The sequence below is a fragment of the Macaca nemestrina genome, chromosome 2 (genome assembly GCF_043159975.1).
Source record: "Macaca nemestrina isolate mMacNem1 chromosome 2, mMacNem.hap1, whole genome shotgun sequence".
In the NCBI taxonomy this organism is placed as follows: Eukaryota; Metazoa; Chordata; class Mammalia; order Primates; family Cercopithecidae; genus Macaca; species Macaca nemestrina.
Window position 1 is genome coordinate 91,724,375 of NC_092126.1, and position 20,441 is coordinate 91,744,815.

Genomic DNA, 20,441 nt, shown 5'->3' on the forward strand with positions numbered 1-20,441 from the left:
AAAGATCTAAAAACGATAGATGTTTATTTTCTATCTAAATTACATTTTTCCAACTAAGTGTATATCTCACTTAGTAAAGTTTTGTTTATTGAAATGCATTCTATGTATTCGAAACCAAAGACATAAAAATGCCCTCTGAACACATGATAAAATCATGAGATAACTAAATCTTCACTCTAAATTCACACCTGCCTAAGAAACATACTCATGACTATTGTTTGAGCCACAGAAACAAAAACCTAGGCTCCTAGTGTAGAATTCAGCATAATGCAAATCTCCTAAGACAAAAAGGCAAGGGACATGAGATGACAGCCATTAAACAGGACTGCTTCTGTGAAAACCATGCAGCTAGTAATTTTGTTCTTCTTAGAGATTCCATAGTTTAGTATGTGATGCTTGATTGAAGACTTTTAGAAGACCATGTGGATATATGTGAAATTCCAATAGAAAAACATGTTAATGAAAATTTATTGAGCCTTTATGCATATTCATCATTTAATTGTCACAAAAAAAATCCAAAAAAAAAACCTGCCATGATGGCTCTATTAATCACATTATATAGATTTTAAAAATTTATTCTGCGAGGCCACATAACTTGCCTACAGTCACACAGTAACCAGATCTCCTGAGCACAAGTCAGGAGCTTGTTATACTACTCATACATTCATCATCACCAAAGGACTTATCACCAAAAGACATATCAATAATAAAAGTAGATGATCACCAAAGGACTTATCAATAATAAAAGTAGATGACTGATTGACAAATAGTAGAATTTTAATTCTCAGGGACGGTTAATGGTCTAGTGACAGCTGGTTTATATGTATGTTAAAAAAAATGACAAGATGAGAAAGAGCTAAAAACACCAGGGGAGAGGACCTTTTCTCCACTGGTATCTGCCTGTTGCTCATATGTGTACCATTGGCCCTGAGGTCCCACGATCAATCGAGTATGGACCATGCCTCATCCATCCAGCCCACATGCATGTAATGAAAGTCCAATGACTTTCAACTTTAATTAGCAGCTCCTGTATTACAGTTCTGCCAGATGGTCTCAATGGTAGTTTATATGAAGAATCTTACCTAGTGACAGAATTATTGCCATTTGTCTGACAAATGTTTATTTAAAAATATATATTTTTAAGCTGAATCAGTTTACAAAAGCATAAGAAAAAGAAAAACTTCACTTTCAATGGAATGCCATTCTTACTGAGATCATTTCAATAACTTAGCACTGTTCACCACTGAAATTGCTACTATAAACTATCTTGGCACAGAAATATACAGATACCTGAAGCATTCATAATCTAAATTGGTTTGGTTTAAATTCAACCAGAAATAGTTTGTCTGTTATTTTTTAAATGCTTTGGTTCAAAAAACATTTCTAAAAACATTAAAGCAATGATCAGGGCATCTTCGAAGATGTCCATCTTCGAAGGACAAAAATTAAGGTATTCCCACACTGCCTTATACCCTTTTGATCCAGAGGCATTCAACTGGTAGGAAATTTGCTTCATGACAGTCAAAGTCCAGTTGTCATACTAAATTATAACTGACTGAAAAATTCTGCTTTCTTGGTGATACTTTCACCCCCTTAGTGCCTTGCTAGTACCAGGGAATTATCTGCTCCACTCACCTATACAAATGTATTCACATTTATTCTTAGCTGGTTAAATTTTAAGGTGTCAACCAGACCTTGCTACAAGAACATCACATTAAACATGGTTTATGATAAATGCCAGCATGCTCATCCTTCATTCTTAACTAATCAAAGAACCTTCCTGCTGTTTATAGTCAAATAATTCAATGACTACAGCTCAGTAAAAAAAAAAAAGCAAGGTGCCTGTGTGCTCACTGATAAAGTCCAGGGAAAGAGTAATTCAAATATATTTCATTAGCCAAAACTCTTTGTTTTTTAAATATTTTGTTTCTGGGAAATCTACTGGTCTACATTTTTCTGAAATTTCAGGCTTCTACCCCAAAACCTGTATCAATGTACTTCAAAGCTCACCTTATCTGTGTCTCTGCATATAGTCATGGAGGTTGTGCATTGCACAGAGGTTCTAATCACATTGTAAAAGTCATATATGTGAATATTTACAGTTACAATTTGTAAATTGGTAAATGACAGTAAGATGTGAGTTTTATAAATAAAATAAATTTATTAGGATAATTTTCCAACTGAAAATGATAATGTTTTGAAGAAGGAGCATAGTGTTTCAGCTCACACTAAAACACTCTATAGATAAGCAGTGATTCTGTCAGAAACTAATTTAATTCTGATAAATCAGATAAGTTAATCATTTGATTATATATATATATGTATCAAGGGGCAGGACAGTAAAAAGTCTATTGAGAGGTTCTTACCAATAGAGAAGAGAGTTAGCCAAAAACCCAAACATCTCCCAGAAAAGCGATTTAAATCACTTTTTCCAAACTTAAAAAAAAACCCTCATTATTATATCAGTTTTTTCATGGCACATTTATAAACAAAGGAATATAAGTCACAGAGATTTCCTCAGAGATAGCTTTTTAAATTAAAAATGTGTCCAACTATATAACATAAAATAAAAAGAAAAACTACAAGAAAGGTATTTAATTCCATCTGTATCTAGATAAGAAAGAGGAGAAAGGGAAGAGTGAACAGGAAGAGGAACAGAGAGAAAGATTTAAAGCCAGGTGGGGGTTGAGGGAAGGGCAAGGAAGGAAGAGATACAAAAAAAACAAAATGCAAAGATATAAGTGTGTATTAATTTGTTTTCACATTGCTATAAAGAACAACTGAGACTGGATAATTTATAAAAGAAAAAGGTTTAGTTGACTCACAGTTCTGCATGTCTGGGGAGGCCTCAGGAAACTTACAATCATGATGGAAGGCAAAGGGGAAGCAAGGCATGTCTTCTCATACTGGCAGAAGAGAGAGAACATGAGGGCGGGGGTGCTGCCAAACACTTTTAAACCATCACATCTCATGAGAACTCACTCATTATCATGAGAATAGCATGGGGAAACCACCTCCACGATCCGGTCACCTCCCACCAGGTGCCTCCCTGACACCTGGAAATTACAATTTGAGATGAAACTTGGGTGGAGACACAGAGCCAAACCATATCATTCTGCCCCTAGCTCTTCCCAAATCTCATGTCCTCTCTTCCCAAATCTCATGTCCTTTGTACATTTCAAAACCAATCATGCCTTCCCAACAGTCTCCCAAAGTCTCAAATCATTCCAGCATTAACTCAAAATTCCAAGTCCAAAGTCTCATCTGAGACAGGGCAAATCCCTTCCGCCTATGAGCCCGTAAAATCAAAACCAAGTTAGTTACTTCCAAGATACGAAGGGGGTACAGTTGTTGGGTAAATAGACCCATTCTAAATGGGAGAAGTTGGCTAAAACAAAGGGACCACAGGCCCCATACAAGTCCAAAACCTAGCCAGGCAGTCATTAAATCTTAAAGTTCCAAAATAATCTCCTTTGACTCCATGTCTCACATTCAGGGCATGCTGATGCAAGAGGTGGGTTCCCAAGGCCTTGGGCAGCTTCACCCTGTGGTTTGGTTCTGCAGGGTACAGCCCCTGCAGTTGCTTTCCCAGGCTGACTCTGAGTGCCTGTGGCTTTTCTATGCACATGGTGCAAGCTGTCGGTGAATCTATCCTTCTGCGGTCTGAAGGACAGTGGCCCTCTTCTAACAGCTCCACTAGGCAGTGCCCCAGTGGGGATTCTGTGTGGGGACTCCAACCCCACATTTCCCTTTTGTACTGCCCTAGCAGAGGTTCTCCATGAGGGCTCCACTCCTACATCAGAATTCTGCCTGGACACCCAGGCATTTCTATATATCCTCTGAAATCTAGGTGGAAGTTCCAAAACCTTAACTCTTGTCTTTTGCACACCTGCAGTCCCAACAATACCTAGAGGCTGCCAAGGTTTGGGGTTTATACCCTTTGAAGCAATGGCCTGCACTGTACATTGACCCCTTATAGCCACAGCTGGAGCAGCTGGAAAACAGGGCACCAAGTTGCAAGGCAGCATAGAGTAGCAGGGCCCTAGGCCATTTTTCCCTCCCATGCCTCCAGGCCTGTGATGGGAAGGGCTGCTACAAAAATCTCTGACATACCCAGGGACATTTTCCCCATTGTGTTGGCTATTAATATTCAGCTCCTCATTACTTATGCCAATTTCTGCAGGAGGTTTGAATTTCTCCCCAGAAAATGGGTTTTTGTTTTCTACCAACATGGTCAGGGTGCACAGTTTCCAAACTTTTATGCTTTTAAACATAAGCTCCAATTTCAAATCATCTATTTGTGAATGCATATAACTGCACATTTCAGGAAAAGCCAGGTCACCTCTTGAATGCTTTGCTGGTTAGAAATTTCTTCTGTCAGATATCCTAATTCATCTCTCTCAAGTTCAAAGTTCCACAGATTTCTATGACAGGGGCAAAATGCTGCTAATCTCTTTGCTAAAGCATGGCAAGCACAACCTTTGCTCCAGTTCCCAGTAAGTTTCTCATCTCCATCTGAGACTACCTCAGTCTGGACTTCTTTGTTCATATCACTATCAGCATTTTGGTCAAAACCATTCAACAAATCTCTAGGAAGTTCCAAATTTTCCCTCATCTTCCTATCTTCTTCTGAGTCCTCCAAACTGTTCCAACCTCTGTCTGTTACCCAGTTCCAAAGTTGCTTCCACATTTTCAAGTTATCTTTATAGCAATACCCCACTGGCCTAGTACCAATTCTCTGTATTAGCCTATTTTCACACTGCTATAAAGATATTACCTGAGACTGGGTAATTTATAAATGAAAAAGGTTTAATTAACTCACAGTTCCACATGGCTGGGAAGGCCTCAGGGAACTTACAATCATGGCAGAAAATGAAGGAGAAGCAAGGCACATCTTCTCATGGTGGCAAGCAAGAGACAGAACATGAGGGAAGAACTGCCAGACAGTTTTAAACCATCTAATCTCATGAGAACTTACTCACTATCATAAGAACAGCGTGGGGGAAACTACCCCCATGATCCAATCACCTCCCAGCAGGTCTCTCTCCTGACACATGGGATTACAATTCAAGTGAGATTTGGGAGGGGACACGGAACCAAACCATATCAAAGTGTGTAGAAATAAAGAGAGGAGAGACATGTAAAAGAGGTAGCCAAAGAAAAGAGAGGTGAAAAGATCAAAAGGAAGGTAGCATAAGTTCTCAGGTGAGTGGTGATTAAAGAACTGTTTTATTCTTCCTTGGCTTATAGGAAAAGCTGTTTTATTTTTCCTTGGCTTATAGGAAAAGCTACTTTGGCATGCTAAATGGGTCTGACCCACTCATCTCAGCTTTTTAACTATTCAATATTCCTACACATTACAGATTTCTTTTTCGTAATTCAACAGAAGTGTGGCTGTTTTTTTTTATGACAGTTGCAAGGTAACCAAATAAAATGAAACCAAGAAAAAACGATAAGAGTAAACTACTTTCCCCGAGAGAACTTTTATGTTATGTGGACAGATGTGGACAGATAAAATGATGGCAGAGTTGACATTCTGATTCCAAAAGAAGTATGTTCAATAGAAAATAATTAAAACCGATCATACCTAGCTATGGCAAAAAGAATCCTGGGAATCATTTAATTTATTTTATGTACGCAACATGGAATGATTAAATCAAGCTAATTAACATATCTATCATTTTATTTCAATCAATAAATAGTATATGGGTGAGCAATCAAGGGACATCTTGGTCAGATACCTTAAAACATTGTTTTAATCAATGTGTTATTTATTAGGGTTTCCCAAGGCACCAGTTTGAATATGAAAAGAATAATCACCATGGTTGTTTCACAGATCACTAATTTGAACACAATACTCCAACCCCGCCTAGAGTCTGAAACACACAGAATATCTTCTAGTAACAGTTTATCTTATTCTCCACAGTGCTCCTATATACCTAAGTGTGGAAAAAATTTTGAAGAATCCATGTCCCTGGTGAATGTTGTCATGGAAAACTTCAGGAAGTATCAACACTTTTCCTGCTATTCTGACCCAGAAGGAAACCAGAAGAGCGTTATCCTAACCAAACTCTACAGTTCCAACGTGCTGTTCCATTCACTCTTCTGGCCAACCTGTATGATGGCTGGAGGTGTGGCAATTGTTGCCATGGTGAAACTCACACAGTACCTCTCCCTACTCTGTGAGAGGATCCAACGGATCAATAGATAAATGCAAAAGTGGATAAAATAATTTCTTTTAAAGCTCAAATACTGTTTTCTTCCATTCTTCACCAAAGAACCTTAAGTTTGTAATGTGCAGTCTGTTATGAGTTCCCTAATATATTCTTATATGTAGAGCAATAATGCAAAAGCTGTTCTATATGCAAACATAATGTCTTTATTATTCAAGAGAATAAATAACTGTTTTGTGTTGGTTGGTGGTTTTCATAATCTCATTTCTGTACTGGAACTAGTACTTTCTTCTCTCATTCTGCCAAAATAGGGCTCAGTTATTCATTTGCCAAGCTTTGTGGAGGAATGTAGGTGACACATCAATGTGAAAAAGTCTGTGTTCTGAGTCGTCAGATCTCTGGAAGACAATATTTTTCATCACTCATTGTTTACTAAAGCTACAGCCAAAAATATTTTTCTTTTCTTATTCTAAACTGAGCCCTATAGCAAGAGAAAGGACCAGACTTCCTAATTAAAGGAAGTTAGGTACTTTCCTTGTATTTTTTACCATATCACTGTAAAGAAGAGGGGAAACCCAGCCAGCTACTTTTCTTCATCACTTTTTATTCATAACTTCAGATTTTTAAAACTGATTTCCAAAATACAAGCTGTTTTCATTAGCCAATTCTATAATATCTTCCTGTGATTTATGTAGAAAATGAACAGACCCCTTTTCCATTTAAGACCCTTCTACTGTGTGAAGAGATGTTACCTACAAGGAGTATCATTACCTGTGAGTTGACTGAATGTTGGTAGGTGCTCCATTACAATCCAGAAGAGCCTGTGTTACTGATAGTTTGTGGAAATCTTTATTTCATTTCAATTTACCTGTTAGATGGTAAAATTAAGATGCTACTTGCTGGTAAAAATTGGTGGACTGGTTTCAATGGGTAAATCTGTTGTAGCAAATTAATGTGTTGGAATATTGCTCTTTGGGAATTCGTGTTTAATTTAATGAATGTGTAGTATCTCCTTCTGACAAGTGTTCCCTATTGGAATTTTAAAGCTATGTGCACAGAATACTAGTCTCTTCTACATGTTTTATTTTTCTATTTACAACTCCCTTTTTTGTTGTTATATTTTATACACAGAATAGATCTTTTTTCTAACACATATTTGAACTGAATAACAGACTTAAAGAAAGCCTTTGTTCACATTACTATTTACTTATTGTGTTTGGGGGAAAATATGAGGGATTGATTTTAAATAAAAAGCATTCCATCTTTCATTTAATATCAATATCAAAAGAAGAAGACAAACATCTATCTTTCTCATCTATATTTAAGTACCTTTTTGTAATGTAGTATCAAAGTATTTTAGGTATTGCAAAATTTTACAAATCATTTGTGGAATGAATGGTAAAACTAATCTGATGAAGTGGAAAATTATTCTGCAATATTGTAATTCATAGTTTGACTTTTCATAAGCAAATAAATCCTTAGGATGTAATCAGGACTTCAAATGTGTAATTAAATTTTCTTTTAAAAAATCTATTAAATTGCAAGATTTGAATACTTCTTGCATTCTGAGCTGACCAGCCCATGTTAGTCCAAAAATTTGTATTTCACTACCTTTAAAAATATTTTGAGTGATGACAAAGAAAGTTTCTTTTTTTTAACACCCAAACACATACACATAATGTTGTGACCATTTGAAAAATAGGATGAAAAATTCTTTTATTTCTACTCTACTTTAAAACATATAATTCTGAAGATACTAAAGAATTACTTGAGACTATAGAGCTGAAAATGTGCAGTCTTTAATGTTTTTTAGGCTTCCCTTCAAGTGATCCAAGGGTGAAATATATGTGAGTGAAATTATCAGATGGGTTATTTTATTTTTACTTAACTCTGAATTTTTATTAAAAATTCCCAAATAATGTTTAAGATAACAATGTACAAATTTTTAAATAATGACACCAAAAAGATTAACTGGTGCCTTCTAGAATCCCAATACAGCAACAGCCCCTTCAAGAAATTTAGATATATACACAATTAATGCTCATTATTAAAAGAGAAAGATCTGGGACTAATGATGTTTTAAATGCTTTGCACATGTTAACTAATTCAATCATTTAACAACTCTATTGGAGGAGGTATTATTATTATCTCATCCTACAGATGAGAATGTTGAAGCTAAGAGATGTTAAAGAATTTCCCCAAGGCTATACACATACTAAGATGGTGAAGATGTAAGAAAATAGTCTGTAACTTCCCTGCTATGGTGACCATTTCCATGACTTTGGCATCTTTTAGATAACACTGGGGGAATCTGAGGCTTTGAAAAAATTATAGGAGTGAAGAAAAAGCATTGAACTGGAAGTCAAAGACTTCACTGGAGATATGGTGACCAGATGACTTTAAAGTTCTCAATTAGTCTTTTGACTCCTTTGACTGTAAAATTAGGAGATGAGGTCAGCTGATCATCAAGGTACCTTTTAACACAAACATTCCATCCTAGGTATGTGGAAGGAGGAATGAATACCATTTGCTAACCTTTGGAGCACAGGTCTGATCCTCAAACAGAATCTGTATATATTAATCTATGGATTAAAAAACAGCTTTTCTATTGATATTGCTAGTAAGTCTTTCATTTTTAAGTCCTAAAGCTGTATTTCCGTCTGCTAGAAGCAGAGCTCTGATCTCCATATTATTCATCAAGAATGACTTCCCTAAATGGTATAAACGTTTACACTTTCAAATCACTTTCATTATCCAATTGGCACATCCCATCTAAAACTTTATTGATTTCAGAGTCTCTGAGTTGCAATTGTATTAAAATCCAGAAATGGTAAATGTACCAATGATTGCTTGGAAATAGCTATAATAAAATACATGATTCTGTAGAAAGCTACTGGCAAAACACTAGCTGATGGTAATGACAGTGTAGGCAATCATAAAATACCTCTTCTGTAGACCACGTGACATTTAGAGTTCCAGCAGGCTACCCTTTCCCATTGCTGTGAATGACCATGCTGACCATGCTGTGAATGCATGGCATTTATAAAGCAAATATTATTTTCAGGATGTCAAGCCATAAATTTCTTACCACATTTCTGTGGGTGAAACAACACTGTAATCATTCCACTGGCATTAAAAGTGAGGCCAGCAGGATAGCAAAAACAATATGAGTAATTCACTCAAGTGAGTTAAAACAATAATTTTAAAGCAAAGGTTTGTTATAATACAAGCATAGTTAAATTTCCTCTCTCCTCCACCAACACACTGAAATGAACAATGTTTAAGTAAGTAAGGTGGTTCTCATTGTCCGTATAAGGAAGAAGGTATGATTAAAGGGTGGACACTGTTCCTTCTCTTCTTAACTTCTGCTCTTTTCTCTCTCCCTTGTAAAATAATTTAGTAAGAACAGTCACAGTTCTACAATAACCACTTCGATGTGTGGATCATGTAGGAAAGTAAACTCAAGAAAGAGTTTCAGGACTCCCCCGAAAAGTTTGCCAGCACGATAAGCACAGCAGAACTGAAGAAATAACTTCTATGTTAAATCTGTCCCACCTTTTCATATTTGAAATAACTGTAAGAAATAATACAAAGTATACAACACTGCCTTATATTTTAAGAATACCTTTGTAATCTACTAGAAGGCTCAACAAATACACATGAAAAAAAATAGAGAACAATTAGGTATCTAATCCGCATGGGTGGGGATAATATTTACAAAGTATTGATATGGGGCTTAAATGGCTTATGTATGTCAATATCAAGCATTGTATACAGCATATAATAGACATACTAGTAATAATAGTAATTATAATTAATAATAAAGGTACAAGCGGTATTAGTATATCCACTAGTAGTATATAGTCTCTTGGAGCTAGAATAGCTCTAAAATGTCATTTTGCCCAAAACACACATCAATAAATTCCTTCCACAAGATTTTAAGCAGGAATCATCTAGCAATATAAATGGTTACTACCTGAATCCTGCCAGTGATGGGATAGGTCACCACTTAATGCTAAAATGTTTTCCTCCTAACAAGTTGAAATCTGTCTCCCTGTAATATCTACCAACCAAATCCACACAATAAAATCAATACTCCTGCACTGACTTATTTTATTAGCGTTATTTTATTGAAATGAAGGAGGGGATGGGGAAGAGCAATTTCCATTTGTCTCAAACATAAGACCAAGAAAAGTAACCCATTCAGACAGAATTGTGACATAAAGGGAATTTATGAAGGTAGTACAAAGGGCATCTATTTTAAAAGTTAAGAATGTACCCATTAGAACCTAAATATTCATGTATGAGTTAAACTGATGAACTAGCTAACTCCTTCTGATGTCTACATTAGTTTTAATCCTGCACCATCTCTTAAGTATGATTTGGCCTTCTGAAAAGTAACACTGCTGAAACTCTACAATATGTTCTAATTCAATTTGGTAACAACCAGATTCATATTACTTGAGAGCTCAGCTATGCTCCTAACCAAATATTACTACAATTGCCGTGGTTTTGTCTCGGCTAAGGTACTATGAATTCTGCACTGCAGTGCCAAAGTATTGGAAGAAAATGTCAGTCTGTGAATTCCAGTTGTGACTTTGTGATAAGTGTCTCATTTAGGTGGAAAAAGAAGTCATTCTCTCAAACAATATAATCACTTAGGGTTTCCAGAACTGTTTTTTTAACCTTAAAACAAATTTAAGCCCCAAGCCCTTGCAAGTTGTAGTATAACTTGTTACCAACAAAGTATATGAAGAGACCACAGAGAAAGCTTCAAAGTCCTCTATACCCTCTACACAACTTCACCAACTAGTATATAGCATTACTAAAAATTTGTTTAGGTAGCAGACAAAACTTACCTTCATAAAATCCTCTCACTCTCTCGCTCTCTCCGCCTCAGTGTTTTTCCTTCTTTTGATCACACCTTTAATCACATACCAGCAAAGATAATCTCCAGCAACTACATGTTCACAAAATCCCTATTTCTATAGTTACAGAAGGAGAAAACCCCAGTATTAATATCAGTCCTGGCAAAAGCCAGATCCCTTTGTATCTCTTGTCCACTACTGGGCCCACCAGTATGGCTCAGAGGATAGTAAAGTCTTTTGGGCCAGACTTATCGCATGGCATTACATGCCCACTTCTCTAATGATGGAGGTAGGGCATGTGATTAGCTGCCACACTAAGTGGAAGTCAGATAATTCCTCAAAGGTCAACTGGTGTATGTAAAGAACAGAAGAAGGGATGCTGGGCAAGTAAGAACAACAGATGTCCACTACAGGAAATGTGGGGGGAAAAAAAAAAAAAAACTTACACCAGATTCTTGTCCTAAAATCTTCTGCCAGATTTTGGTTGAAGGTCCCACATGTATGAGAAGGAAAGCAAGTATTACTGAAAGCGTAAAAGAACAAAAGAACCAGTGCTCAAAATTTACTTTGCAATTTTTCCATGCATGAGTCACTCAGTAATCTCATACAATGTAAATGGGGAAAAAGCATTTCTGATTTTCACTAAGTGAAAGATGCAGGAATATTTTTATTTTAGCAGAAGACAAGAAGTTCCCTTAGAAAAAGATAGTGGGGGGCAACTGATATAATAATAAGAGTTTATAGGAAATGAAAACTAGTTTAAGAGAAAGGAAAGGAGTGATAATATATTAGGAAAGATTCAGAACTTTAAAACTCTAATTTAAGCAACCATTGCTATTCACCAGATGCTAAGGAATTTCTCTGCATTTTTCTTAAGGCTGTTGTCCCTTGGGTTGAGTAATACCTATTTGGTCTAGCAATTGCCCTGTTACCTGCTTATTTTGGAGTAAATCAACTTTAAGGAGCACAAAGAAGATGAAGGAATGAATTATCTTTCTCCCTACCTCTTAGTTTTTTTCCCACATCATAACATTTAAGAAAGTGAGTCCTCCTTGGACCATCTAGTGATATTTCTTATCCCAGATAAACCAACAGAAAGCATTGCTCACCAGCTGGAACCCCACCTACTATTTGCAACACTGGTTATTTCAGCACCTCATCATCCATATGATAACCTCATGTGAGGTCTGCCCAAACCTATCAGCCTCTTCTAGTTGGACAATCATCACATTTCAACCTTTTTACTTGCTGCATTGAAATTCTAACAGTTTCCACCAGGCAGCTGCAAACCCTGACACTTAGTTCCTTCTCATGGTGAGCAAATAAAATAGGACCTCCCTGTGCCTTCTGGAGCATGACAGAAGTATCATTTCAGAACAATTGACAGTGTCTGTCTCTAACCAAAAGCATTCAGCTGCTGTAGCTAACATCTAGCAATACTGAGAAGAAAACAGGGAGTTCAGACTGGTGACTGATGTAAAATAGGTCCCTTCCTTTCCAACAGTTGTGACAGATGCAGAATTTGGTGCCAATTCTACATTTAGGTCCATCTCCAGAAAGTCATAATCAGCTGTGAAGTCTCGGCATTCCTAGAAAAAGTGAATGCTCTAAATACAGCTCAGGTATATGCCAACAGAAATTCCAGGAGCCAGATCTAGGCTGGCCAGTCGGGGCCCCTTGTTACCGATTCGTTTTGTGCTAACACTAACAGAGGCTTTCCCTTTTCCAATTCTCGATTTATTTGAAGATGTCACACTATCTGGCTGAATACATAACCCTTTGAATACTAACAATCCTCAAGTTCACCTGGCAAACATCCAAAACTGTTTAGAAGCTTTCACTTGGTATGTCTGAGAAGCCACATGTCCAAATTATCCAACGTGAAAATACACAACTGTCTCCTCTCTTAAGAAGGAAGTCTTTTAATAGTTGAGTAGCTCAGAAACTCCTGGCGTTAACCAGCAAACTTGATTTGCAAAAATCCCAGGGAGAACTGGAACAAAGGAACTCTGGAAGACCAGGGAAAGCCAGCAATTTAATTTACCTCTGATATCACTGTAGTCCAAGATCCCCGAAAAGCAGCCACTGGAAAATTAAAAGCTATCTTCATGTGGTCATTCTTGCCATTTTCATTTCTGTTTTATGGGAAGCAGTAAGTCAAACCCAGCCCAAACTCTTGCGTTTGCAAGAATCAAAGCAAGCTAAAAGGAGGAGATTTCTCATTCAACAAGGGACTGCAGACCAGCCTTTATTAAGGAAGACTTACACTCCTAAGAAAAACTACTAACGTTTTGCTGCTGCAGATGACTTGGATTGTGCAGGGAACTGGCCCTTCAAGTCTGTTTCCCACTGTCACCTTATACCTCAGCCATTCCAGTCAAAGGCCATTCCCAATGTTCCAAATTTTTCACACCTCTGGGCTTTTGCACTTACTGTTTCCTCTGCTTCAGCCTTCTCTGATCTCCCTTCTCTCCACTTGGCTAAATCATACTCATCCTTTAAGGTTTAGCTCGAACCTCATTTGCACCAAGAGGTGATTCCTAACCTCCTGTGTCCCAGGCTAGTTGCCTATCTTCTATGTTTCACAAACACCGTGTTGCAGTGCCTCCAAACTCTTTGTGTACACTCTTAAAAATAATAATAATTATATATCCTGCTGTATTCGTCTGTTCTCACGCTGCTAATAAAGGCATACTCAAGGCTGGGTAATTTATGAAGGAAAGAGATTTAATTGACTCAGTTCCAAATGGCTAGGGAGGCCCCACAATCACGGCAGAAAATGAAGGAAGAGCAAAGGGCCATCTTACATAGCGACAGGCAAGAGAGTTTGTACAGGAGAACTCTCATTTACAAAAACATCAGATCTCGTGAGACTTACTACCTCGAGAACAGTATGAGGAAAACCACCCCCACGATTCAATTATCTCCACCTGGCCCCACTCTTGACACGTGTGGATTATAACAATTCAAGGTGAGATTTGGGTGGGGATATATAATTATTATTTTTTTAAGAAAGTGCACTAAGAGTTTGGAGATCAAGTAGAAAGATGCACACAGCATGTTTCACAACAATAAAAGATTCTTAAGAAAAGTTTCATCTCTCCTATAGTTTTTCCTACGACTGCCCCAGCCTTAGCTCTGCCAAATAGAATCTCACAACTAAGGTCAGTTTCAGGAAGATTTAACAGCATCCAGATCAGAGGCATGGGGATGAGTCATCAAGAGACTAATGTGGGTTTTTATCACTTGCTCCCAGTTCCTTTCAGGGAGCAACCTCTGAGGAGGATTCCCACCCACTGCCCCAAGTGGTGAAAGAAGGGATTTGGTCCCAGTATTGGATCTCATCTGGCATGTCTGAAATCCCAGAAACTATTAACATAGAGGCATGAGGCTAAGCAAGGACGTGTCTGAGTTTAGAAAATTCAGAGTCACCCAAAAAGAAAACAAGAGGTACAGGGAGAGATGCAGATGAGCAATAGAGAATGAATATATACATTTGAGCCAGGGTTGTTAACAACAAGGCTATATGCAAGAGTGCCAGAGATTGAACCCAAGTTCCTCTGTTTTTTCCCCAGAAAAGAGTCAAGAACTGGGCTCTGGTTAAACACACACTCTAAGTATGTTCACACTTTTATGCAAGGATTATCCAGCATTTATTTTAACTTCAGATTAAGGGCATAAACATGAGCTATCAATTCAGAAAGTGAAAATATTATTTATCCTTTACTTTCTCTCTCCAATTTCTAACAAACTGAAAAAAGTAAGAAGAAAATTACCTGATATATGGCTAAATGTTATTATACTGGAAACATCTTTACTCTCCTAAAAAGAAAGAAGGACTATAGATGACCAACATTTTCTGCATATGATGAAACACTTTCTGCTCTCACAAAAATAATTTGATTACTCAGAAAGTCTGATGTGGTGGGAAAAGGGCCATAGTGTTTCAGAAGTCTACATAAAACACACACACACACACACACACACACATACACACACACTCTGGAAGAAATGACTTATTCATGGTTTTCGCTAGGCAGGACACATCTACATCCTGAATGAGTTGCAGCTGCTCTGTTCTACACACTTTGAAAAGGGTGAAGGTAGGGGATAGAGGTTTCAGAAACTGTCCCTTCTTATAAATAAGTCATGATTGATTACTATCATAATTAAAATATAGAATAAGAAAACTCTGATGTTCAGAGAAAAGGATCAAGATAGTGATGTTTTTCTGCCTAAAAGGAAATCAGTCATAGGTTCGGACATCAGTATAATTGACTGGAAATTAAATAAAATAGCAAGAAGCTAAAAACACACCAGAAGTGTCATACCACAATCTGGGACCATTTTTCCCACCAGCTTAACATAAGCTTCAAGAGTTGGGAAAGCGAATTGCCAGCCACAGCAGAACATTACAAGCCCCTTTCTGCTCTCTGTGGGTTCGAGCTGCTCCGTTAGTCTGTTCAGCTGGGTTCTGGCATTGACTGCCCAGGGACGGAACGAGGGCCTGACTCACTTATATGTATTTGACATTGTCAGGATTTTTTCTTCAAATAAATAAAATATGTCACAAGTCATGTAAGTGTTTAAATGTCACAATTTGTCACATAACAAGGCCTCTTCTGTAACATTTTTTCAAATGTCAGTGTCATTTCCTGGGCAAATAACAGAGGGAAGCAGGTTTCCCAACATCCTGGCCAAAACTGGTTGAGTTCCTAGGTGACTCCGTGTCAGGGTCCTTTCCTGACATGACTTATGGTACTATTTGGAGAGTGCTTTCCTCATGTCATAAAAGGTGGACAAGAAAAACCTCAGAAAGATTTGCTGTAGGCATTCAGGATGTCCACTGAATAAACGTCAATTATTACAGCCTAAAACTTAATCCTATAGAGTAAGGGTGGATGTTTGGCACATGGTCAAAAATAATGAAAAAGGAGACAACCATGGTGACAGGTGATGTAGAAACAAATGGACCAAGCAAAATGCCCCAGTATTAGCTGAGCCTCTGGGAATTCACCTGCAAAGAAAGCACTCCCCTGAAAAGTGGGATTCAGTGTCATCTATGCCCAGGTGCAATCATTGACTTAAGGGTATGTCCAGTTATCAGTAAATAAGTATAAATTACAGAAAAGAACATTACACATCATGTTATGGCATATGCCAGGTTTCTACAATACAATACAGATATATATATATGAAAAATACAACACCTTGTCTTAAAAAGAAACTTTCCTAGAGAATACCTAAATCACTCAACACAGGCATGCAAATATATTTTGAGATGTCACCAGTGTGGTGGGATGGGGAGGGCATTGGACTTGGAGCCAGTGGATCCAGTCTTTGTCTCAGCTCTTTCCCATCTCCAGCTAAGGAAGTAAGTTTCCTAACCTCTCTCATGTCTCAGCTTTCTCCCTTACAAGATGATGATGAAAATAATGTCTTTCACCCTCATCTTAGATGATTATTATGAAAATTGAATGAGATAATGTGCTTGAAAATATGGACTGTCCACAGCAGGTTTTTTGCCTTTTGGAGTTTTCAAGGAACTCCATTCATGCCCAGGGCTTTAATACCTTCAAATATCAAGTGACATCCCCAAATTTGTACATCCAGTTGTTGCCTTCTCCCTAAATCTCAGAGCTCTATTTTCATCTGCCTCTGGACATCTCTACTTGGATAGCCTTCAGGCACTTACAACTTAGTATGTCCAACTGAAATAGTCCTTTTTCTAAACACACACTCTCTCACACACCCCAATCCCTGACCCCAACATATTCCCACCACAGTTAAAGTCACTACCCTCCACCCAAATCCTCAGATTCACCCTACATATCTCAATTTCCTTCAAGTAGGCACCTAACCACACCCAGTCACCACGTGCAAAGCAGCTTCACTGTGCGCTGGTTATCAAATTGTCTGAATCCAGTGATACAGAACCCTCACATATAATAAGTTACTTACAAAGAGGCAGCAAGGGACAACAGGAGGCTAAGATTCATTGTAAGCTGGCCCCCCAAGGCTCAGGGCAAATGGAGTCATGATCGCACATGCCCACTGGCGCCAAAGCTGAGGAACTCCAGAAAGCAGCCCACCCTAGATTTTATACCTTGGGGTCATGTGATTTGCTAGGCTGAAGCATTGAAAGACATCCAGTTTCTAGGAGAGACTAGAAGAGAGACTGAGCTGTTCCAGCCAGTCCCTCCTTATCTCAGGATGTTGCATTCTCAGCACATCCTATAGTTATTCTTGAGAACTACAAGTGACAAAGATGGAGAACTGAGTCAGTCCAAGGCCATCCACAAAAGTGCCCTGCACCATGTAGCACTGATCCTATGTCCTAAGGGCCTGTCAGGTCAGCCCCTTCTTTTCTATATAGACTGTTGTTCTCCTAGTTGCTGTAGCCTCAAACCACTCATCCTGCCTGCAATCTCTCCACTGTCCCTTATTCCAATTCATCCTCTACATTGTCACCAGAATGAACTTTTGTAAATATATATCTGATCATATCAAACCCTGAGCAAAACCATGCAGTGACTTCCCATTGCTTTGCGGTTTTGTTTGAAGATCTACACGAACTTCATGCATTCATCCCACGTTACATGTTTGATTTCATCTCCCTACCCCTTCCCCATACCCCCACTCCCCAGACGGCTCTGTTCTAGTCACACTGAACTTTCTTCAAACACAGATGACTTTCTCAGCCTCTTTGCCTATCCTGCCCCCTAGTGTCGGTAAAGGGATTGGTGAGAGCATACGCTCAGGGGTCCAAAGGCTGGGTTCAAATCTACCCTGGGTGTGTTACTTCTTTTGGTTTGGATTCACGCACAACTTTGGATTCACCCAGAAGCAGACTGAGACAAGGATTCAAGGGCTAGCAGTTGATTTGAGAAGCTTGGAAAATACCAGCAGGGGAATAGGGAAATGAGAAAGGGAAAAAACTTTGGAACATTATCATGCCAGCTACCTCTATGACGGCTGACATTTTATCCCGCAGGGAAACTGTGCAATAGCAAAGAACTTTTGCCCCAGAGCTATCCCACCTAAGAGTTAGCCACCTGAGAGGCAACGTTCCTCAGTTACTAATACACCAGTTCCTGTCAGCCACTGGTTGAGGGTGAAACTAGTGGATGGAGGTGGGGGATTGGAATATGGGCCTCTGCCATATTCGTAAACCTCTCTATGTCTCAGTTCTCCCACTCCAAAAGCTGTCATAACACTAGTACCTACCTTTTAGAGTTATCGTGAGGATTACATGAGCTAATATATGTAAAGTACTAATGACAGTGCCAAGAACTTAGTAATCACTACATAAATTTTAGTTGTTGCTGTTAGTATTAATCTCTTACTGTGACCTAGTCTGTCACATTAAACATCTGCTGGCAGGAAAATACTCTCCTAGCTCCAAATGCATGTTCCTATCCTGGCACTTCCCACCTTACTTTTGATCATATTTGTAGGTGTCTTTCTTTTCTACTAGATAGTGTTCCGAGAGAAAGCTTTGTCAAATTCTATGCCTAGCACAAAGTAGACACTCACTAAGTGTTTGTAGAACTGAGTTGAACTAAGTTGTCTTTCAATAATACTTGTTTTTATTTTGTGCCAAAGAAAACAAGAACGCAGGAAAGAGTTATAGCCAGAAAAAGCGCCAAAGAAAACAGAAAGGGAGTATTCACTCAACATGCATTAATAGTAAGGGCTCAGTTAATATTTGTTGAATGAATTTAAATGTGAATATAAATTGAGCCCCTCTGTGTATCAGGCATTATGCTAGGCACTTAGACTACAACAATGATTATATCAAGGTCCCTGACTATGAGAAGATGAGAGAGGATACACAGACTAACAAATGAAAGGAATAGACATCGCTGAGTTAAAGAGAAGTTGGGAAAAGACAAGGACAGCCAAGGATAGTCATTGGTTTGGGTCAGTGCTCATGAGCTACTATGTGTTATACAGTCATGACCAAAACTGGACTGGACTCTGAAGCTTCAGGAACTTTCCTGGCATCCTGATGGCACAGGTTTCCTTCTCAGGTACTGAGTATTTCTAATTCCATGGGGTCAGCTCAGCACATCAGCAAATACCACCAGTTCAAGTCCAGACGTGCCCCTTTGTTGACTTTCACTTAAATCACATGACCATAAATTCAGTCTGGTCACATCATACAAAAGAATAAAAAATATCTTGAAAAGATGTGTTTTCTCAAAACTCTTCATGCACTGATACAGAATATTTGCAAGAGATTTATTAAGTAAAAGAAGCAAGGGAGAAGCCAGTATGTAATTCTGGCTTCAAGTACATAGGAAGATTGTGGATGCCACTCAGCCTCTTTCCCTAGCCATTCCCCATCACCCAATGGGCTCATAAAAATGTGGTCATTGAGGCAGAGATTAAATTTATGCGTAGGTTCAGTAATATAAATTCCAAGCTACAGCCACCAATGAATGCCCAATCTGCCAGCATCAGAGAACAACACTGAGTCTCTGACATGACACCATTCATAGGGTGATCAATTTGGTTGCAGGTTGATTACCCTGGACCACTTCCATCATCATTAGGGGCAGAAATTTGTTCTTACTGGAATAGAAACTTACCCTGGATAGGAATTTGCCTTTACTGCACAAAATAATTCTGCTGAAAATGCCGTCTTTTGACTTACAGAATGTCTTATCCCTAGTATTCTACTCTCCAGCATTGCTTCTGGTTAAGAACTCACTTTACAGCAAATGTAGTGCAGCAATGGCCCCGGGCTCACGGAATTCACTAGTCCTATCATGTTCCCCACCATTCTGACCAGCTGGTTTGACAGAGCGGTGGAATGGCCTTCTGAAGACTCAGTTACCACACCAGTTGGTTGGCAAAGCCTTGCAGGGCTGGGGCAATGTTCTCCAGAAAGTTGATTATGCTCTGAATCTGCATCCAATATGTGGTGCTGTTTCTCTGATAGCCAGAATTCAAAAGTCCAGGAATTAAGGGGTAGAAATGGGAGTGGCATCACTCAAAGTTAGCCCTAATCATTCACTAGCAAAAAGTTTGCTTTTCATCTCATGACTTCCCATCCCCAGCAGACCTCTGCCCTGCTGGTCCAAAGGTCTTAGTCTCAAAGAGACTACAATGCTTCACTACACTGTATGATTTCACTACACTGTCAGTTAAGACTGGCACTCAGCCACTTACTACTCATGGCCCTGAATCAACAGGCAAAGAGGGATTTACTGTACTAGCTGGCGAGATTGATGTTAATTACCAAGGGGAAAAAAAACGGATTGCTATTACACAATGAGTGTACAGAACAGTATGTGTTGGAATACAGGCGATCCCTTATGGCCGCAGTCTCCAACCTTTTTGGCACCAGGGACCAGTTTCATAGAAGACAATTTTTCCACAAACTGGTGGAAGG

At 38.5% G+C, this 20,441-nt stretch overlaps 1 protein-coding gene and 1 long non-coding RNA gene across 7 annotated transcripts in view; one reads left to right on the plus strand and one right to left on the minus strand.

Annotated features, from left to right (window-relative positions):
* The window catches only part of LOC105489979 (potassium calcium-activated channel subfamily M regulatory beta subunit 2), a 415,168-nt gene extending 407,500 nt beyond the window's left edge, over window positions 1-7,668 (plus strand). For all 6 annotated transcript variants that reach the window (XM_011755164.3, XM_011755167.3, XM_071091282.1 and 3 more), the window contains one exon: window positions 5,927-7,668. In XM_011755164.3, coding sequence (XP_011753466.2) covers window positions 5,927-6,211 — 285 coding nt within the window. In that variant the 3' untranslated portion in view covers window positions 6,212-7,668. The remainder of the gene's footprint in view (window positions 1-5,926) is intronic.
* The window catches only part of LOC139361923 (uncharacterized), a 145,594-nt gene that overhangs the window by 79,189 nt on the left and 45,964 nt on the right, over window positions 1-20,441 (minus strand). The window lies entirely within an intron of this gene.